Source organism: Rhinoraja longicauda, chromosome 5 (genome assembly GCF_053455715.1).
Source record: "Rhinoraja longicauda isolate Sanriku21f chromosome 5, sRhiLon1.1, whole genome shotgun sequence".
Classification (NCBI taxonomy): Eukaryota; Metazoa; Chordata; class Chondrichthyes; order Rajiformes; family Arhynchobatidae; genus Rhinoraja; species Rhinoraja longicauda.
In genome coordinates, this window is record NC_135957.1 from 15,263,596 (window position 1) to 15,285,362 (window position 21,767).

Sequence of the window (21,767 nt, forward strand, 5' to 3'; positions counted from 1 at the left end):
GGGTTATCCAGCTTAATGGTCATCAAAATCACCAACACCCGTTTTGTAACTTGGATAAGATCCAAGACACACAACTCCTATGCCACATTTCCCTCCACAGATGCTGCTTGACCCAGTTTTCTTTGCTCCACATCCCTCAATTCCCTTTAACATCTTAATATCTAATCGTGTCACCCCTCAGCCCTCTTTGGTAAAGAATTCCAAAGATGCACAACTCCAAGTGCAGAAATCGCCCCTCCCCCCCCCCCCCATTGTTCCCACATGACAAACCTCTGACTGCATAAACCCCAGCCTGGGAAATCACAAACAGCACAGGCCATTTCACAGGGTAAGTAGAGTATTTCACATATTTCCATGAGATCATCCAACATTCCATAACTTGAGCATTGGCTCCAGTCTGGTTTGTCATTCCTCAAACCCATCTCTGAACCGACCTTCATTCACTCTCTTTATCACATCTTTCTTCAGTGACACCAGACCACACTTTTCCAATATTGTCTTACCACAGCACCGTGCAAGGCAACCCGCACCCCCACCCTTGTAACTCATCCTCCTTGCAATATTGGCCAGCACAATTTGCCTTCCTAATCCATTAGCTTTACAAAATCCCTCTAAACATCCACACTTTTCAATTCCTTACAATTAAAAAGACTCAGGTTTTCTATATTTTCTCACCAACGTGCATAACCTTGTTTTTCCCCACATTCTATTCCATCCGCCAAATTCTTGACCATCCAGCCAGCCCCTTCGTATTCCCCCAACTCCCCTCTGCCCACACGACTGAGTTGCATCAGCAGCAGACTCTGTTACATTACTCCTGACCACTTTGGTCAAATCACACAGGTGGGAGCCCCACAGAATCCACAGGTAACAGCCTGCCACCCAAAGTGACTATTCAATGAATCTGCACAAGAACATGACACAAAATTAGCATGTTTGGTATTGAGCTAAAGATCCTTGCAGGCTTTCTCAGTCCAAATCACCACGCCCACTGGGTTCCCTCACACTCAGCTGGTTACAACGCAATAGTTTATCAAAAATTAATGCCCTTTAATTTATTTGGACTCTGCCCAATTCTTTTGAGTGGCAGTTTACACTTCAATAATACACCTCTGCATTTACTCATCTGATTGTGATCCGGGTGGAGGGAGAGAGTGCAAGCTGAGACTGCGGTCTGAGCCCAGACCATCAACTGGTGTCTGGCCAGGGTCCAGAATGCTTGTCCATCTTCTGCTCCCTTTATCTACATGAAGTCACCATGATATCTGCAATAACGCTCATTGCATGTGGTATATTATGCACCCTCAGTCATGTGAATGTTCACTGGGCCGCTGGCCTATGTAGCATTGCACAGTCACCACACACTAGGACTGGGAGCCAATCTATATTGGAGCAGGGACACTGTTGTAAAACATTGACACCACTGCAAGCCATCCCCGGGTTACAAACAGGCCCCATTTTCATAGACGTTCAGTCAATTTTGTCTGTAATTATCGAAATTCCTTATGGTTGCTGTCATTTCTCAGGTGAACAAAAGATGAAGATAAGTTGACAGATTGGACAATCCACGCTACGCTGAGCAGGTTTGGCATCCTCAGAACCCCAATCAGAGCAGTATCAGGAATGATTTGCCCTGGAGTTGGCAAGTTACTCGAGGAGGAAAGGATCAGAACGGCAGTCAGAGTGGGTTTCCCCCCCACATTCCATAGACATAGAAGTTTGTAGGTCAGAGTGTGGAGAACGAGCAGAGAACAGTCCGGAACTGTGGACAAGACTATGTTGGTCCAAGCAAAGGGGCTCATTCCCCAAACCTAATATCAAAAACCCTCAACACCCTGGCATCACTCTTATCCCACTACTACCATCAGGAAGCTAGAGTCTGAATACAGCGACTGCTTCCCAGCAATCATTGGGCTCTTGAACACTGCACAACACTAACCATAACCCTACCTCAGCAACGATGATGATCCACTATGGACTATTTTGGTTGCACTACCGACTTTGGTTATGTACTATTGTGGTCATGTTACTTAGTATTACTGATTATTAATTTATTGTATTATTAATTATTGTACATTTGTGTGTTATTGTATTAATGGGCCCACAAAGCTGCAGCAAGGGAGAATTTCATTGTGCTGATGCCGGTACATATGACAGTTAAAGTCTTGCCTCAACTTGGTCAGCACAGACAAGTAGGGATGAAAGGTCCATTTCTGTGACATACAACTCCATGTCTTCATGAAGATCACCTGGATGCGCACAGGACAGATGAGTCTTTGTGGTACTGACCCAGCTAAAAGCCACAGAACCAGTTCCTCTTCCTTGTGTCCCCCCTCCCAGCCCTCCGTATTTATCCATGTGGTGTCGCACTGTGGCCACCTACCCTGAAGTAGGTTCTCACCACTACACTACTGAAGTGTTTTCACTCTTGCTACTCAAGACTGAGGAACAAAGAGTTGTCTACTCACGCCAGCTGTTCAGTCAATAAGATCACTGCCCAGAAACTTCACCTTCTCCTGCCGTAGATGCTGCCTGCTTATCTCCAGTGTCCTCATGGATGCTCACATCTGGACCTCTGCTCACTTTCCCCATCAGTCCCCCTATGCCCGAAAGACCCAACATCTTTGCCAGCCGAGAATACATTCAATGACTGAGGCACCCTGTCGCCATAAAGGCTCAAGTTTCAGAGTCCTCACGTGTCTTAAATCTTTATTCTGAAACAGTATCCCCCTAGATCCAGGGGAATTCCCACCAGGGAGAATATCCTCCCAGCAACCCTGGTAATCCCGCACAACAACCCTGATTTTGCAGCCCTAATTAGAGTGTACACCGATTAAGAGTGTAGAGGGCGGCACTATGGCACAGCAGTAGAGTTGCTGCCTTACAGCGCCCTAGACCTGGGTTCAATCCTGACTACGGGTGCTGTCTATACGGAGTTTGTGCGTTCTCCCCGTGTTCTGTGTGGGGTTTCTCCGAGATCTTCAGTTTCCTCCCATGCTCCAAGGACGTATGTAGGTAAATTGGTTTGGTAAATGTAAAAATTGTCCCTAGTGCATGTAGGGTAGGTAGTGCTAATGTGCAGGGATCGCTGGTCGTCGCGGACTCGGTGGGCCAAAGGGCCTGTTTCCGCACTGTGTTTGTATCTCTAAACTAAACCCAACTATTCTACAGGAATGAAAATGATTCAAATGGAGCAAGGCTACAAAACGTTGCAGCTCAAGATGATCTGGGAACCTGGTAAATGCACCAGTTAGTATGCTGATATATCACGTAATCAAGACTAATGGAAAGTTAGCTTTCATTGCAAAGAGTACAAGGTACAAAAATAAGTTTGGGGCCAGGCACTGGTGGGACGGCACCAGTGGGATGGCTGAAGGGTGGAAGATGCTTGGGGGGGCCAACTGAATTATCTCTGCTTATCTGACATGCACTGCTCTGGGAGTCAGCAAATCATCTCTGAACTGCCCCCAATCCATGTATATTGCTCTTTAAATATAATGACCAAAGCTGTAGTGTTCCAGGTAAAGCCTCACCAATGGCCTATTAAGCTGCATCAAAACCTCCCTACTTCTCTACGTCGCAATAAAGGCCAACCTGGTTGGCTGGAAGTATTGTCAAGGATGCCTGCCCCCCTGGTCAATTTTCCTTCCTCTCTTACCTTCTTTCTGGGAGAAGATACAGGAGCTTGAAAGCCCAGAGCAGCTTCTTCCCCACTGTTAAACTAATCATCTCCTTCACACCATCCTCCCTGGAGGATCTGCCATGCACGCCTATTCTTAACTGCCCCACTCTGTTACTGTACTTTAGTATTTTTGCTCTACTTCAGATTGCACTTCAGTCTTGCACATTCTGCTATTTTGCACTCGTCATTACTGTGAACTAGACATTTCACAGCACATGTGCCCCTGACATTAGACTGAACCTTCCACTGGCCTTACTAGTTACTTCCTGTCCTGCACGCCAACTTCGTGTTTCATGTACAAGGACACCCAGAACCATCTGTACCGCAGCATTTAAGATACTGCTCTTCCATCCTTCCCACCAAAGTGCATAATATCATCTTCCTCATTATACCCAATCTGCCAAAGTTTACCCAATTACTCAACTTCTGTTCCACGCCCTGTTCACAACTTCCCGTCATAGCTTGAGAATAGTCCTCAACTTTGACTGCAGACCACTCTGTTTCATCACCCATGTCATTAATATACTGTAAATTGGGCAGGTCCAGACCCTCGATAATTACTGCCTGCCAGCCTGAAAACGATGCATTTATTCTAACTCGGTTTTGTTTTATCCAGTCCTGTATCATGCTATATTCACTCCAGAGTTATGATCTGTCATTCTGTTAGCTAAAGTTCCAGTATACGATCAAATGCCTCCCATCAACCCAAACACACACATCTACTGGCTCCCCATTATTCCTCCTACTTGTTACATCCTCAAACAACAAGAAATTAATCAAACACCTTTCCCCCTTCACAAAACCACATTGTTTCTGCTCAACTGCCTTGTCTACTGGCTTCGTAAATGTCCTATCATTAACCTAATAATAGTTTCCAGGATTTTCCAAGTGACAGATGTTGTGCCAACTGGATGATGGTCCCTGCTTCCCAATTCACTCCTTTCCTAAATAGTGGCACTTAACTTGAGGTCTTCCTAACTTCTAGAACCTCTGCAAGAGATTTTCACAAGTCCAATGCATCAAACATCTCTACCACCCTTTCTTTCATGGGAGTAAGCCGTCAGCCCATTAATTTGCCAAATTTAATGGGGTTTTTCTTCCTCCAGTGAAAGTCATTGGAAGTCTCCACCCCTCCTTTTTACGCTCTGATAATCTACAATGATTCAATACTACCGTGGGGCAGCATGATGGCGCAGCGGTAGAGTTGCTGCCTTACTGCCTTGTCTGCACGGAGTTTGTATGTTCTGCGGTAATCACGTGGGTTTTCCCTGGGTGCTCCGGTTTCCTCCCACACTCCAAAGACGCGTGGGTTTGTAGGTTAATTTGGCTTCGGTAAAAACTGGAAATTGTCCCTCATGTGTATAGTTAGTGTACAGGGATCGCTGGTTGGCACGGACTCGAAGGACCTGTTTCCGCACTGTATCTCTAAACTAAAGTAAAGTGACTAATCAAAGCCGCCACTAGTTCCTCATATTTCTATTACGATTTTCCCAGTAGTAACCTCAAGGTAGCAAAGTTTACTGTGCAAGAGATTGCCATTTTTTTAGCTGTCCATTTCCCTCTATAGATGCTGGTCATACCACTGAGTTCATCCGGCAGAATCTGGAGCGATTGGGATAATGATGGAACCGAGAACGCACACAGACCTTAACTAGAAACTCAACACTAGACAGAAACCAGAGTTACAGGAGAGAGCATTGAACAGGTGGCTACAGTTTCAATGGAGGGTGTAGAATATGAAGGGGCCAGGGGTGAAGGGCAGCAGTGTTTGAGGGGGTCAGGGTTGTTGGGAGGCAGCTGTGAGTGTATGAGAGCGTTAGGGCTGAAGGGCAGCAGTGTGAAGGGGTCAGGGATGAAGAGCAGCAGTGGCTGAGGGGGCAGCAGTTTCTGGATGAAAGTCAAGGGCATGCGGGTGTCAAACGGTCATGAGTGAGCAGAGGCAGCAGTGAGTGTACAAGGGGGATCAAGGAAGGCAGTGGCTGTGCGGGGGGGGTCAGGGGTGAACGGAGGCAGTAAGTGTAGGAGAGGGTCTGGGGTGAAGGGAGGCAACAGGTATGAGGGGGTCAGGGGTGAAGAGCAGCAGTGGCTGAAGGGGCAGCAGTTTCTGGATGAAAGTCAAGGGCAGTGGCCAGCCACAAGTCCTGGAACTTTGACACCGGCAATTGCAAGGACAAGATTACGGGAATGGCAGGGTCTACAAGAGGGTCAGAGTGACAACAGATAAGGGTCACAGTTACAAACGAGGTGTATCGATGGGCGTGTTTCTCTGTTATAATATAATAATAATAATAAACATTTATTTTTTATAGCGCTTTTCCAAATGCTCAAAGACGCTTTACAAAAACAGTCAAGACATAAAAACAAACAAACTATCCTGACGGAGAAGCGGCGAACAAATAGCGCCAGCATCCTCTCACGGCAGGGTCCGGCAGTAGACAATAAAGAACACAAGACACAACTACAATGTGAGGAAAAACCTCAGAGTCCCAATAACATGGGATAGCATCAAAAGGTTCCAAGTCTACAGCACTCCAAGTGCACATAGGAACAGCACCCCCTCTTATTTGTAGTTGAAGCTGCAGCTCACTGGCTCTGACCCCAAGTACACATTGCTGACATTGAGGATTATTCAGCCAACCACTTCTCAATTAGGGTGAAATCACAGAAGAGATTCACCAGAATGTTACCTTGACTTGCGGTCGTGAGGCTGAGAGGTGACCTTATTGAGGTGTGCAGCATCACAAGGGCATGGAGAAAGTGAACACATTGTCTCTACCCAGGGCACTGAATTCTAAAGGCGAGAGGTTTCAGGAGCAACTTCACTTAGGATGTAGCCTGTATCTAGAATGAGTTCATTTAGCTCTTAGGGCTAATGGAATCAAGGGATGTGGGGAATAAGTAAGAACGGGGTACTGATTTTGGATGATTAGCCGTGATCATATTGAATGGCAGTGCTGGCTCAAAGGGCCGAATGGCCAACTCCTGCACCTATTTTCCATGTTTCTATGAGTTGCCAGAGGAAACAACAGAAGCAAATACCAATATGACTTACAATGCACTTGGTCAGATATATGGACAGGAAGGGTTGAGTACTCTAGGTCAAATGCTGACAAATGGGACTAGCCAAGTATCCCAACTTGGTCAGCATGGATAAGGTGGGCCGAAGAGCCTGTTTCCATGCTGAACAGCTCCATGACCAGCCTGACAGGCCAGGGTTCTGACATTGGGGTTGGTTGGAAAGTAATCTCGAGTAACTATTCTTCCTACATAACTCAAGAATGCCGGGGCCAGCTCTGCAACATCTATCCTGCCACTTTGACGCAGGTCAAGATGTGTACCGGAATACCATTGTTTTTCACGACTACTCTGGGCGCTGGACCATCAAGGAACATGCATCGCAAAAGGTTACAAGGAAGAGGCGGGGACGAAGAAAGGAGACGCCATCGATCCAGAAGGCAAGCATCAGTAAACTTATCAGCTCGAGGTGCAATCACCAGCGGGTTGTCAGCGGTTACCCTCCAGAAAGGTCACTGTGTATCTGCTGTTTCACACCACACGGGGTAAAGAGACAACTACACAGAGTGCTAGTGTCACCCAGCAGCCGGACACAGCTGTCCCTCGCAGCGCGCCGGGTTTCCAGCGACCTGTTGCTTTATCCCAACTGGAATATGTTGCAACTACGATGCTCCCGACAGACACACACACACCCACACAGACACATACCCCCACACACACAGACACACACCCCCCACACACACACACACGCAACCCACACACAGACACACACCCCCCACCCACACCCACACAGCAAGTTGCCGGAGCCATCGCACATCCGCATAAACTCGGGGTTAAGCGGACGGCCGGCAGCCCAAGTCAAGCCACTCCTCCGCCCGCTTGGCCCGGCCCAGGGAGCTGTCAGAAGTCGGCCCGGGGCGCTCACCTTCTTCATGATGCCCGTCTTCCTCTTGCTGAAAGTCGTGTACCTCCTCAACTTGTTGTCGATGAATTCCATCTTGATCTTCACCCTCCCTCGCGTTTTCTTGCCCGGCTTCAGCCCGGCCGCCGCCGCCGCCACCACCGCTCCTCCGGCCACGGCCGCTACCCCGTAGACGCCGCCGCCGCCGCCTCCGCCTCCGCCCGCCGTCAGCCCGGGGCCGCCACAGTCCAGGCTGGGGTCGTGGCCGCTCACCCTGGCCAAGCCGGCGGCCGCCTCCATGTCCGACACCCTGCGCTTCAGCCCGCGTCTGTCCACCGGGGCCGGGGGCGCCACCAGCTCGTCCTCGTCGTCGCTGCTGGGCTCCGAGCCGCTGTAGGAGGCGGCGGCGACGGAGAGAGGGGGCTCCCGCATGTTGCCGGCCAGCGGCGGCGGCGGCGCTGCGGGCGGGGGGGGCTGCAGGATGCCCGCGGTCGAGGCGCTGTCGCTGGCTCCGGCCTGGCTCTGCAGCATGGTGGGGGGCTGGGGGGGCTGGGGGGGGTTGGGTGCGGGGCCCGCCGCCGCCGCCGCTCCTCCCTCCCTCACTCCCTCACTCTCCCTCTCTCTCTCTCTCTCGCTGCCCTTTACTCCCTTCACTCAGTGCTCTCCCCTCCCTCCCCTCCCTCCACAAACTCGCTGCACCGGCAGCCGCCGCGCCGCGCCGCGCCCCGCCCAGCAAGTAATCCGGTGCTCAGCCGCTCTCCAGCATGGCCCGCTCCGCTCCGCGCCGCGTCGGGGGCTGAGCCGAGTCGAGCTGAGCCGCTGCGGCCGCCGCTCCGGCAGAGGGTGGCGGCGCTGCCCCGCGGCAGCGGCAGCAGCTGCTGGAGGGGAGGGGCGGAGCTGCGGCGCTGGGAAGGGCCGGCGCACACGGTTCCCTGAATGGCGGAGGCGGCGCGCCCGGCACTACTTGCAGCCCCATATAAAGACTCGACGTCGCCTTTTATGGCGCCGCATGCCCTTATATGGCAAGGCGCCGTTCCCAGCGCTGATTGGCCGCCGCCTCCCCCCCCCCCCCCCCCCCCCCCCGGGTAATTTACATACCGGCCCCGGCTTCCAATTACATCACAAGAGGAGGGGGGGGGGAGGGAGATAGAGGGAGAGGAGATAGTCAAGTCAATTTTATTTGTATAGCACATTTAAAAACAACCCATGTTGACCAAAGTGCTGTACATTTGATTAGGTTCCAATAGAAAAAAAAAATGAAAACATACAGTAGCACGCAAACAGTTCACAGCGCCTCCTCAATGAGCCTCAAACGCTAGGGAGTAGAAATATGTTTTGAGCCTGGACTTAAAGGAGTCGATGGAGGGGGCAGTTCTGATCGGGAGAGGGATGCTGTTCCACAGTCTAGGAGCTGCAACCGCAAAAGCGCGGTCACCCCTGAGTTTAAGCCTAGACCGCGGGATAGTGAATAGCCCCAAGTCGGCCGATCTGAGGGACCTGGAGTTAGAGAGGGGGGTTAGAAGATTTTTGATGTAGGGGGGGGAGTGTCCATTTAGGGCTTTATACGTGAATAGGAGGAGCTTGAAGTTGATTCTGTACCGTACAGGGAGCCAATGGAGAGAGGCCAGAATCGGGGTGATGTGGTCCCTTTTACGGGTACCCGTCAGGAGTCTCGCTGCGGCGTTTTGGACCAGTTGCAGGCGGGACAGGGAAGATTGGCTGATCCCAGTGTATACGGAGTTGCAGTAGTCTAGGCGGGAGGAAATGAAAGCGTGAATGATTTTTTCTGTGTCGTCGAATTTGAGGAAAGGTTTGATTTTAGCTATGGTTCGAAGTTGGAAGAAGCTGGCTTTTACCACAGCGTTGACTTGCTTATCAAATTTTAATGCAGAGTCAAATATCATGCCGAGGTTTTTGACATGCGGTTTGACTAGGCAGGATAGGCTTCCAAGACTGCCTGTTATCAATTTGATGGAGTCGGGGGGGGGGGCGAATAGGATGACCTCAGACTTGCTCTCATTTAATTGGAGGAAGTTCTGTGCCATCCAACATTTTATGTCCTCAAGGCAGTGTGAGAGGCTGTTTAAATTTGACTGGTTGTTGGGTTTCAGGGGGAGGTAAAGCTGAGTGTCATCGGCATAGCAGTGGAAAGAAATGCCGTGCCTTTGAATGATTTGGCCAAGGGGGAGCATGTATAGAGAGAAGAGAATGGGGCCTAGGATGGAGCCTTGTGGAACTCCGCAGGAGAGGCTAGCTGGAGCAGAGGAATAACTGCCTATGTTGATGGCGAAACTCCTATCTTTGAGGTACGAAGCGAACCAGCTCAGGGCAGTGCCATCAATGCCAACCGCGTACCGGAGACGGTCAATAAGGATGGTGTGGTCCACTGTATCGAATGCTGCGCTGAGGTCGAGAAGGAGCAGGATTGCACAGTCGCCGGTGTCGATGGCGAGAAGCAGGTCGTTGTGTACCTTCAACAAGGCAGACTCTGTGCTGTGGTGGGCTCTGAAACCTGACTGGAAACTTTCCAGGATGGTGTTTTGGTGCAGGTAGGGCACTAATTGGTTAAGGATTGCCTTTTCAAGGACTTTTGACAGGAATGGCAGTTTGGAAATGGGTCTGTAGTTGCTAGGCAAGGTGGGGTCTAGGTTAGGTTTTTTCAGTAGGGGCTGGACCACCGCGTGCTTGAAACTGGTTGGAACAGTGCCAGTGGCCAGAGAACTGTTGATAATAGAGAGGATGCTGGGACCAGCTATTGCAATGACATCCTTCAGAAGGGCAGTGGGGGCAGGATCAAGGGGGCAGGTTGCAGGTTTCATAGTGGAGACAAGCTTTGCAAGGGAGGATAGAGTGACGGGTTGGAAGCAGTCCAATTTAGATGAACAGACTAGTGAGACAGCTAGGTCACGGGTGGGAGGGGAAATGTTCATTCTAATATTCTCAACTTTGTTGGTGAAAAATTTAGCGAATTCTTCGCACTTAGCAGGGGACCCAACTAAGCTGGTACTGGGGGCGGGACATATGACAGAGGTAATTGTTCTAAATAGGACCTTGGAGTTATGAGAGTTTTTCGAAATAAGGTCGGAGAAGTATTGTGCTCTAGCAGACTTTACTGCTTCCTGGTATTTGAGAAGATTGTTTCTCAGAATTTCGAAGGAAATTTGAAGCTTGTCACATTTCCATCTCCTTTCTGATTTTCTGCACTCCCTTCTTAGGGCTTTGGTGGTGTCATTGAGCCACGGCCGACCTTTGGGCTTAGGCTTTTTCATTTTAAGGGGAGCGATAGAATCCAGGATGGAAGAGCAAGTGATATTAAATAAAGAGGCGAGATCCTCAGTGCTGAGATGGGGGGGAGAGGCCTCAATAGTGCAGATGTTGGGGGCAGCTGTGAGAGCCTCGGAGAATTTACTGGCAGTCAATGAATTTATGTCGCGGGAGTAGCGAACAGGGAGATGAGATTTTGCGGGAGATAAAGGCAGAGATGCGTCAAAAATGATAGTGCTGTGGTCCGATAGACAGGCTTCAGTAGTTTCAATGTTGTTGATTGGGAATCCGGACGATAACACTAGGTCGAGAGTATGGCCTAACTTAATGGCCTATCTTATGGCCATTAACTTAATGGCCTATCTTATGGCCTAAGATAGGGGGAGATATAGGGAAATAGAGATAGAGGGGAGGGGAGGGAGATAGAGAGGGAGGCGATTGGGGGAGATAGAGGGGAGGGAGATACAGGGAAATAGAGATAGAGGGGAGGGAGATAGAGGGAGAGGAGATAGGGGGAGATAGAGGGGGAAGATGGGGAGGAGAAAGGGCTAGATAGAGGGGGTATAGAGATAGAGGGGGAGGAGATATGGGGGGGATAGAGGGGGAGGAGAGGGTGTAGGAGATGGGGGAGTTAGAGGGGGAGGCAATAGGGGGAGCAGATAGGGGGTAGAGGGTGAAGGAGATAGGGGGTAGATGGTAATTTGGGCACGTGTGGTGGCATCAACGATCTACGGCTTGTCCCGGCAGCTCAGTCTTGGCTTCTAGAAGGAGGAGGTGTGGCGATCTTAGGCTTGTCTCTGTAGTTCACCTTTGCCTGGAGAGGAGGCGATGGCGATCTCAGGTTTATCTCGGCGGCTCAATCTTTCCCTCTGTATGTGGCCGCAGTCCCTTATTGTCCATGGACAGGGAGACTAGGTGGTGTAGTGGATAGGCAACAACCAGTATCTGCCGGTGCCTTTGGACTTTCAGAAGGCTTTCCACAAGGTCCCACAGCAGAAATTAATGGGACTGAGATAGAAAGCTTAGCAACATGATGTCAAAACAATAACATCTCCTTCAATGTCAGCAAGAAAGAAGGAGCCAGTTATTGATTTAAAGAAGTGAGGTGGTGCACATGCCCCTGTCGGCATCAATGGTGCTGAAGTGGAGATGGTCGAGTGCTTCAAGTTCTTAGGTGTAAATATAATTAATAATTGGTCCTGCCTCAACTTCCTCAAAAACGAAGGACATTCAGCATTTTTCTGTCGACTTACCAACTTCAACAGATCCACCATAGAAAGCATCGTGTTGGGATGCATCACATCTTAGATTGACAACAGCTCTACCTTGCTCTCACAAAACAGCCAATCCCCCCTTCCCCATTTATGCTTCACGCTACCTCTAGAAAGCAGCCAACATAATCAAGGACCATTTTTACCACAGTCATTCCCTTTTCTCTCCTCTCCTGTTGAGCAAAAAATACAAATGTTTGAAAACACATCACCAAATTCAGGACCAATTTCTTCCCTGCTGTTTTCAGATTACTAAATAGTCTTCTCATAAACTAAGGGCGTTGTTGTAGTCTTCCAACCTACTTCACTGCAGACCTTGCATTTGTTTAAATCTGCACCTACTATATAGCTGAATGTTAAAATGTTGTAGGACTATATTCTGCACTCTGGTATTTTTCTCCGCATTTCCTGCTGTACTTGTGTTATGGCTTGATTTATTCATGCATTGTAAGATTTGACTGAATAGCACACAAACAAAGCTTTTCACTGCATCTCAGTACACCTGACAATAATAAATCAATACCAAAGTATTGTCAGAGGGAAAAATGGTTGGTAGACAAAACCAAGTGTGGGAGTAAACGGGCCCTTCACTGAATGTTGAGCCCGGATGTGTGGCAAATCATGGACCATGATTAGTGGAATGGAGGAGGATATTACCCCCCCCCCCCCAGACAAAGCACTGCTAAAGTGAGGGGTGGGAGAGGAATGCAGAGAAGCTGCAGTGACCTGGACAGATTGGGTGAGTGGGAAAATGCATGATGGCTGCTGTATGATGTGGAGAAAGGGAACATTATCCACCCTGGTGGTGAAAATATCAAGGCAGATTATTATCTCAACAGAGAGAGATTAGGATTTGGGGAGGGCGTGAGGGGGATAAACTCTCTGCCACTAAGACCTGGGTGTCCCTGCGCCCAGTGAGTGTGCAAGCCGCTGATGAAGAAAACCAGTGGTACGTTGGCCTTCACTGTAAGAGAATTTGAGCAGGGTGCCTTACTGCAATTGTAGTAACTTGGAGTTCTCCACAGATGCCAAATCACTGAATATCTTCAAGGAATTGCTTCTAATGACTAAAGATACAAGGAGATAATGGAAGAAAATGGGGCCTGAATTTGGATGATTGTGTACAATTATGTCGTGATGCGAAGAACTGCGTGGGAGTGCGAGCGGCTTCTGATTTTTGCGTGTCTACGTCCATGATCTATAGCAACAACACATTATACTTCAGCAACATGGCTTTGTTGATTTATTGTAAAACAATTTACTAACACCATAAAAGATTAGGAGAAATCTGCAGAAGGCACAAGTCTGGAAGTTGGGAGTGTCACAGGTCATCTCGGGGGACCGATCGGAATTAGTCTTTCCACAAGAGTTTGGGCTCTTCCTTTAAGTGATTGTTGGCATCATGTGGAAGCAGGTGGAGGCCGCTATCACTGCCTGTAATGAGCAAGAAGACAAGGACGGCTGAGTGAATGAGTGAAGAGGCTGTAACCATGGACACAGTGACTACTGGAGCTCACCTCCACGACCTGTCCTCAGCTGACCAGGATATAGATTCTCTCGGTCGGTCTCCACTCCCCACTCATCCTTGATTGCCAATGTCTCTCTCTGCCTTTCTCTCTCTGCTTTGCCGGACTCTTTCCTCTGCTGTAAATGATCGTTTCATCTCCCCTTCCTTTACGATGTTGCCGCATTCCTCTTCCCCTTTCTCTGCTCACATGATCTTCATTCCATTCTGCCGCTACTTGTTTGGCCCTACTCTTACTTCGCTTATCCCGGCCCCTCCCATTTTCCCGCCTCAATCTCTGTCCATCTCCCCATCCGCTCTCTGTGTTTTCCCATCCTCTCTCTGTCTTTTCCCATCCTCTCTTCCAATCAGCTTCAAATCCCCTTTCTCTATCTCTGTCAATCTTCTCTTCTCCTTGTCTGTCCCCTCTTCCTCTATGTCTTCTCCCATCTTCCTTTACTCTACCTCTGCCAGTTTCTTCTTTCCTTCTCTCTCTCTGTTCTCCATCTCCTCGTTTTCTTTCTGTCCATTTTGTATTCCGCTCTGCATCTTTGGCTATTTTCCCTTGCTTTCTGCCTTCCCATCGCCACCGTGACTTCCACTCTCTTTCTTTTGCCATTTTCTCTTCCTTCTTATTTGTCTCTCCATTTCTGGTCTGTCTTTCCATCTCTCGTGTCATCTTCCTTTCTTCTCTCTCTGTATGTCTTTTCCCCGTCTTCCTCTCCTTCTGGTAATCTCGCCATCCTTCCTCTATATCTTTATAGGATTGTGCCCATGTTGACCTTCGCTCTCTCTCCTTACTTCTCTCCATTTTTCCTTCCTCTCTCTTCCTTTCCCTGTTCAGCTGGTCTCTTGAATTCCACTCTCGCTTCCTCTCCTCATCTTTTCTCCTCTCCTTGTCTTTGCTCATTTTGCCTGCCTCCCTGTCTTGCCCTCTGTAATCCGATGCTGCCTTCCTGCCCATCTTCTCTTCCCTTTCTCCCTCCCTGTGTATCTTTATCTGTCTCACTTTAGCTCCTGCTACGTAGGAATACTCTCTCCCCTTCTCCCCACATATCTCTCTACCCATCTGGCCGTTCACTGAGAGACCGTTACCAGCTTCTCCCTGTCCCCTGCCTGCCTTGCATTCCTCCCTTTGTTCATCTGTCTGCTCCCTTTTTAATTCTTGTCATAACCCTTCAGTGAAAGATTTTTAAAAGTTGTTGCTGGTCTCAGCAGCCACCGTGTACAGCAGCCAATACCTCAGCAAATGTGTTCAGTGACATCATCGGCAGAGATTGTGAGAAATGTGAATGTCACCCAGGCCAGGGCTGCATTGGTCTCACCCTGAGATGCACTCGAGCCCAAGGAAGAAAACTGAAACACCCTCACCCCCCACAGGGAGTGCTTCCTGTGTTGTTATTGTACCTGCCTCAACTGCTTCTTATGGCAGCTTACCAAGGGAATGTTAGCTCAGCATGTACCCTACCAAGCCCAAGTAGAATTTTGTACGTTCCAATAATATTACCTCTCATTCTTCTCAACTCCAGAATGACCTAATATGTTTAATCTGTCCACGCATGACAAACTATCCATACTAGGAATCCACCTGTCTTATCTTTAGAAGTGGGTACAATTACAATGTTCAAAAGACATTTGGGCAGGTTCATTGACTGGAAAGATTTAGAGGGTTTTGTGCAACATGCAAATACATGGGACTAGCTCTGGAAGCCATCTTAGTTGCATGGACGGGTTACTATGCACATTCCATAGAGACTCTGACTCTATGTGACCTCTTCCTCCCCTTCTGCACTCGGGCCCTCCCTCTGTGGGAGAGTTGCCTTGCCTCTCCGGAGTGACAGTAACAACCTGTGCCGGTTGAATGTGAAGGTTATTAAGTCAGAATACAGGCATGCGACTGCACATAAAAAGGAGATGAAAAGAGATGGAGCAGGGGAGAAAGGACAGGTGGTAGCAGAGATGTGAAGCTGATCTTGCTTCTGCAGCTGTCTGAGAGTTTTGGAGATGTGGAGCAACAAATGGCCCCACATGCAGTGAGTCACCAGGTTGCGGCAGGTGGGGAAACATCCTCACACTCCTTTCACAGAGCAGCAGGGCTTTCTATTCCACACACCCCTCCCTCACACAGGCATGCTATCGTGGCACAGATGGAAATTGAGAGGCGCCTTTTAAACAAAGTAAATCAGTGTAATATTCCTTCTGCCTATGGGAAGGCCTTGACCCTGTCTCTGAACTGGAATTCTCTATGAATGCTCCAAACTGGAATCAGATAGCAACGTGTTAGGGTAGAAACGTGCAGCTGAAATGAGATCAACATTTTTGATGTGTACAAATCGGAAATATATCAAGAGATGCTGAGCGGTTTGGATCTGTGTTCCTTGAAGGGTCACCTTATTCAAACATATTAAGACCCTTCTCTGGGGTGTTTTATCAGCCCCCTACTATATTCCCTAAACATTCAGCTCTTAACCCATCCCCCCCCCCAAGCCTGCATACGTGAGGCACAAACGCAACTCGCTGACCAGGTATTGATGGTAGAGAGGGACTTCCATGGTCATTGTTTTGGGGGACTTTAACAAGGCCAACCACAGTTGTGAGCTCCCAAAGTACAGACTTCATGTTACCTGGCCCACCAGAGGGGAGAGGACACTTGATCATTGCTACACTTCAGTCAAGAATGCATATCGTTCTGTTCCTCGGGCGGCTCTGGGTCTCTTCGATCATTGTTTAGTTCACCTTATTCCGACCTACAGGCACAAACTAAAAGCTGCTAAACCTGTGGTCAGATCAACGAAAAGGAGGACAAGTGAGGGCATTGAAAAACTACAGTCCTGCTTTGACTGCACTGATTGGAATGTGTTCTGGGAAGCAATCACAAGCCTCGATGAGTACACAGACACTGTGACATCCTATGTAAGCTTTTGCGAGGACAGTTGCATTCCCACAAAGACCCAGATCTGGTTCAACATCAACAAGCCCTGGTTCACAGCAGAACTCAGACAGCTCCGCCAGTCAAAATATGAGGCCTACAGGAGCGGGGATACAGACCTCTACAGGCAGGCCAAGTACAAGCTGAGACGAGGAATCAGAGCTGCCAAGGAAAGGTACTCTGAGAAGCTGAGGAGCAAGTACTCAGCTAATGACTCTTCTTCAGTTGGGAAGGGCTTGCAAGAAATCACCAGCTACAAGAGGAAAACCCCCCGATCCTTGGACAATCGTCAGCTGACCAACGATCTGAACGAGTTTTACTGCAGGTTCGAGAAACAGAAACATAATCCTGGGATCCCCTCCCTCCCATCATCATGTCACACATACTCACAGACTGACTCCAGTTTGCAAAGGCTGGACCCTTCCCCACCCACTCCTCCCCAAGCAGCAATTCACATGTACTCACAGCCTGACTCCGTTCTGAAAAGACTGGACCCTTCATTGCGGACTTCTTTGCAATAATAGCCGATAACATCGTCCCCACGGTAAGGGTTAGTATCTTTCCTAATCAAAAACCCTGGGTGGACAGGTCTATTCGCGTTGCCTTGAATGCTCGCACCGCTGCTTACAACTCCGGCCTGGCATCCGGCAATATAGACAACTACAAGGTAGAGTCCTACCGACTGCAAAGGGTGATGAAGGACACAAAAAGGAGGTACAGGGACAGGATGGAGTCGCAGATGGAGCAGCAGGACACCAGGCGCCTTTGGCAGGGGCTACGGACTATAACTACTGGTGAAGCCCCCCTCAACCGGAAAGTGCCGGCACCTCCCTAGCTGATGACTTGAACTTCTAACCACGATTCGAGATGGGCAACATTACCCCTAGCTCGCCGTCTAAAAACAACACCATTAGCGCGCTGGCTAGCGAGGCTGGAGGGGGATCCACCGCTGGGGATGTGCACACATTCTCGGTGTCCGAGCACGACGTGAGGAGGGCTCTGACGCGTGTGAACACGAGGAAAGCTGGAGGCCCAGGCGGTATATCTGGGCGAGTACTAAAGTCTTGTGCTACTCAGCTTGCTCAGTGCTCACCACAATATTCAACCTCTCCTTGGCCAAGTCCGTGGTCCCTGCATGCTTTAAAAGATTCATCATCGTACCAGTGCCAAAGAATGCCTCTCCAGCTTGTTTGAATGACTACCGACCGGTGGCCCTCACCTCGGTGATCATGAAATGCTTCGAGAGGCTGATCAAGAACCACATCTGTGCCTTCCTCCCTCGCAATATGGACCCGCTGCAGTTCGCATACCGTCCGAATAGATCCACGGATGATGCGGTCTCCCAGGTTCTGCACACCGCTCTCTCTCATCTTGACAGCCAGAAGGGGGGCTATGTGGGGATGCTGTTCATTGATTTTAGTTCAGCTTTCAATAAAATAGTCCCCACCAGACTTGCTGAGAAGCTGCTGAAACTGGGGCTTAACACTCCCCTGTGTGCCTGGGTCCTGGACTTTCTCACCGCCAGGCCCCAAGTGGTCAAGATGGGGAGACATACATCTAACCCCCTCACCCTGAACACAGGATCCCCCCAGGGTTGCGTCCTTAGCCCCCTACTACTCCCTATACACGCATGACTGTGTGGCCAGGTTTAGCTCCAACTCCATCATCAAGTTTGCTGATGACACTGTGGTGGTGGGCCTGATCTCCGATAACGATGAGAAGGCCTACCGGGAGGAGGTGGCTGATCTGGCACTCTGGTGTCAGGACAACAGCCTCCTCTTGAATGTCACAAAAACTAAGGAGCTGATTGTGGACTTTAGAAGGGCTCAACATCCAAGGATGTACACGCCACTGGAGATAAATGGGATTACTGTGGATAGGGTGAGCAGCTTTAAATACCTGGGAGTCCACATCACAGAGGATCTGACATGGACAACACACATTGCCGTACTGGTGAGAAGGAATGGGTTACGTTTCGGGTCGAGACCCTTCTTCAGACTGAAGGGTCTCGACCCGAAACGTAACCCATTCCTTCTCTCCTGAGATGCTGCCTGACCTGCTGAGTTAATCCACCATTTTGTGAATAAATACCTTCGATTTGTACCAGCATCTAGAGTTATTTTCTTACACTTGCCACACTTATGAGTAAGGCAAGGCAGCGCCTTTACCACCTCAGACAGCTGAGGAAATTCAGAGTCTCTCTGAGGATCCTTCAGTGCTTCTGCTCTGGGGCTGTAGAAAGCATCTTGTCTGGAACATCTCAATCTGGTTTGGGAACAGCTCTGCCCAGGCCAGGAAGGCTCTGCGGAGAGTAGTGCGTTCGGCTGAACGCACTATGGGAACTACACTCGCCTCCCTGCAGGACCTATACATCAGGAGGTGCAGATCCAGAGCCAGCAATATTATGGGGGACCCCTACCACCCCAGCAACGGACTGTTCCAGCTGCTACGGTCAGGCAAACGCCTCCGCTGTCACGCTGTGAAAACAGAGAGGATGAGACGGAGTTTCTTCCCACAGGCCATCAGGACTGTTAACTCTTATATCACCAGGGACTAATTTACTGTATTAATTAATTTTTTTGTGTTAAAAAAAAATCTATTCTGTTTTGTAGTTTTAGCCACTTTCATTTCACTGTACATCTTGTATGTGTATGTGACAAATAAAGTAGACTTGATTTGACTTGACTTTCCCACCCACTCCTCCACAAGCAGCAATTTACACCTACTCACAGACTGACTCCAGTTTGCAAAAACTGGCCCCTTCCCCCCTCCCCCACCCCTCTGCAATCATCAATTTGCACATACTCACAGCCTGACTCCAGACTGGTCCACTGCCCAACATCAGTCTGGCCACTTCTCCATCTCCAACAATAGAAATTGCGGAGGTGGAGAGGCTATTCAGGAAACAGAAAAGCCGGAAATCTCCAGGACCGGACAATGTTTCCCCCTCTACCCTCAAGCTCTGTGCCGAACAACTGGCACCGATCTACACAGACATTTTCAACCACTCCCTGCAAACCTGGACTGTTCCTGCCTGCTTCAAGGTCTCCACTATTTTCCCTGTACCCAAAAAGATAAGGATCACTGGTCTTAATGACTACAGGCCTGTCGCACTGACCTCTGTAGTCATGAAGGCCTTTGAAAGACTTGTGCTGGCCCAGCTGAAAAACATCACAAACCCCCTGCTGGACCCACTGCAGTTTGCATACCGGGCCAATAGATCGGTGGATGACGCAGTCAACCTAGGCCTGCACTTCATCTTCCAGCACCTAGACCGCAAGAATGCCAGGATTCTGTTTGTGGACTTTAGCTCTGCATTCAACATCATTGTGCCAGAGCTACTACACTCCAAACTCTCCTAGCTGACTGTGCCTGAACCCCTCTGTCAGTGGATCATCAACTTCCTGACAGGCAGGAAGCAGCATGTGAGGCTGAGAAAGCACATCTCGGACCCGCAGACCCTCAGCATAGGAGCACCCGCAAGGCTGCGTACTCTCCTCTCCCTTTTGCTCTCTCTACACCAACGACTGCACCTCCACAGACTCCTCTGTCAAGCTCCTCAAGTTTGCGGATGACACAACCCTGATTGGACTGATCCAGGGTGGGGAGGAATCTGCCTACAAACGGGAAGTGACACAGCTGGCGTCCTGGTGCCATCGCAACAACCTGGAGCTCAATGCTCTTAAGACAGTGGAACTAATTGTAGACTTTTGAAGAGCTCCCCTTCCCCTCCCCCCCACTCACCATCAACAACACCACAGTCACATCTGTGGAGTCATCTAAGTTCCTTGGAACCATCATTTCCAGGGACCTTAAATGGGGGGCCACCATCGACTCCAGTCAAAAAGGCCCAACAGAGGATGTACTTCCTGCGGCAACTGAGGAAACACAATCTGCCACAGGCAATGATGATCTATACTGCTATCATTGAGTCCGTCCTCACCTTCTCCATCATGGTCTGGTTTGGCTCAGCCATCAAGCATGACTTCCAGAGGCTGCAACAGATCGTTTGATCAGCTGAGAAGGTTGTTGGCTGCAACCTTCCCCCCATTGACGAACTGTACACTGCGAGCGAAGGAAGTGAGCGGGCAAGATCATCACTGACCCCTCTCACCCTGGCCACAAAATCGTTAAAGCAATTCCCTCTGGAAGGCGACTCCAGACTGTCAAAGCAGCCACAGCCAGACATAAAAACAGCTTTTTTTTCCACGAGTAGTAGTTCTACTCAATAACCAAAGTCTGTAGTCTCTTTTTTGCTGGTTTATTTTCACCCACATGTTTAGACCGTAATGTTGTATCCTTATTGTTTTTATGTGTTTATGCTTTATTCTTAATTATTAACTGTATGTTTGTGTTGTCATTTGTGAGCGGAGCACCAAGGCATGGTGTATATGCACATACTTGGCCAATAAACTTATTCATTCATTCATTCATTATATATGTTTGCAGATAACATCATGGTGGTGGGCCAGGTCATGAACAATGATTAGATGGGGTACAGGAAGGAGATAGAGAAATTAGTGACATGGTCTCAGGGCAAAAACCTCTCACTCAGTGTCAGCAAGATGAAGGAGCTAGTTATTGACTTCAGGGAGCCCGGTAGAGTACAAGAAAAATGTCCTACCCACATGTGAAGCTTTCGTTTTTTTCAGAACCAGCTTGCTTCACTGTGCTCGCAGGTGTGGGCAGTCCTGGTGAACTTAAACCCTATTCTTCAAGAAAATGCATCACATTTGCCAGATGACAGCCGGCCTGTTTGTGCTTGGTAGCTGGGAATTTGAATCAATCAGCTGAATAAATTGGATTTACCATCATGCTACAGTGTTTGGACCAAATTGGCAATATTCAGAAACTCTCACAATGGATCAAAACAACTACCAATGCATGTGTCTCCAGAAACAGAATTGCAGAAAAATTCCACTAGTTAGGGAGCTGTGAAGCAAACAGTCACAATTTGGGAACTAAATTGCACCCCAAAGTTTTTTGTTCTTTTCCAGATGAGCAACACAAGAGAAAAAGATTGAAGTACTAGAATTATCTTGGGAAACAGAAATCCAGAAAGGATCACGGTTAGTTGGGTCATCTTGCAAGAGAGAGATAAAAACATGTTGAAATGAGTTTTGAGTTTTCAAAGCAGTGGTTTAGAGTTTAGAGATAGAGCGTGGAAACAGATTCTTCAGCCCACTAAGTCCGTGGATCAC

The 21,767-nt window shown here is 49.0% G+C and overlaps 1 protein-coding gene across 2 annotated transcripts in view; it reads right to left on the reverse strand.

Moving 5' to 3' along the window:
- The window catches only part of srfb (serum response factor b), a 41,466-nt gene extending 33,220 nt beyond the window's left edge, over positions 1-8,246 (reverse strand). The window contains exon 1 of one of the 2 annotated variants that reach the window (XM_078398945.1): positions 7,623-8,246. In XM_078398945.1, coding sequence (XP_078255071.1) covers positions 7,623-8,129 — 507 coding nt within the window. In that variant the 5' untranslated portion in view covers positions 8,130-8,246. The remainder of the gene's footprint in view (positions 1-7,622) is intronic. The other variant, XM_078398944.1, reaches the window with a different exon arrangement.
- Between the last annotated feature and the right edge of the window lie 13,521 nt (positions 8,247-21,767).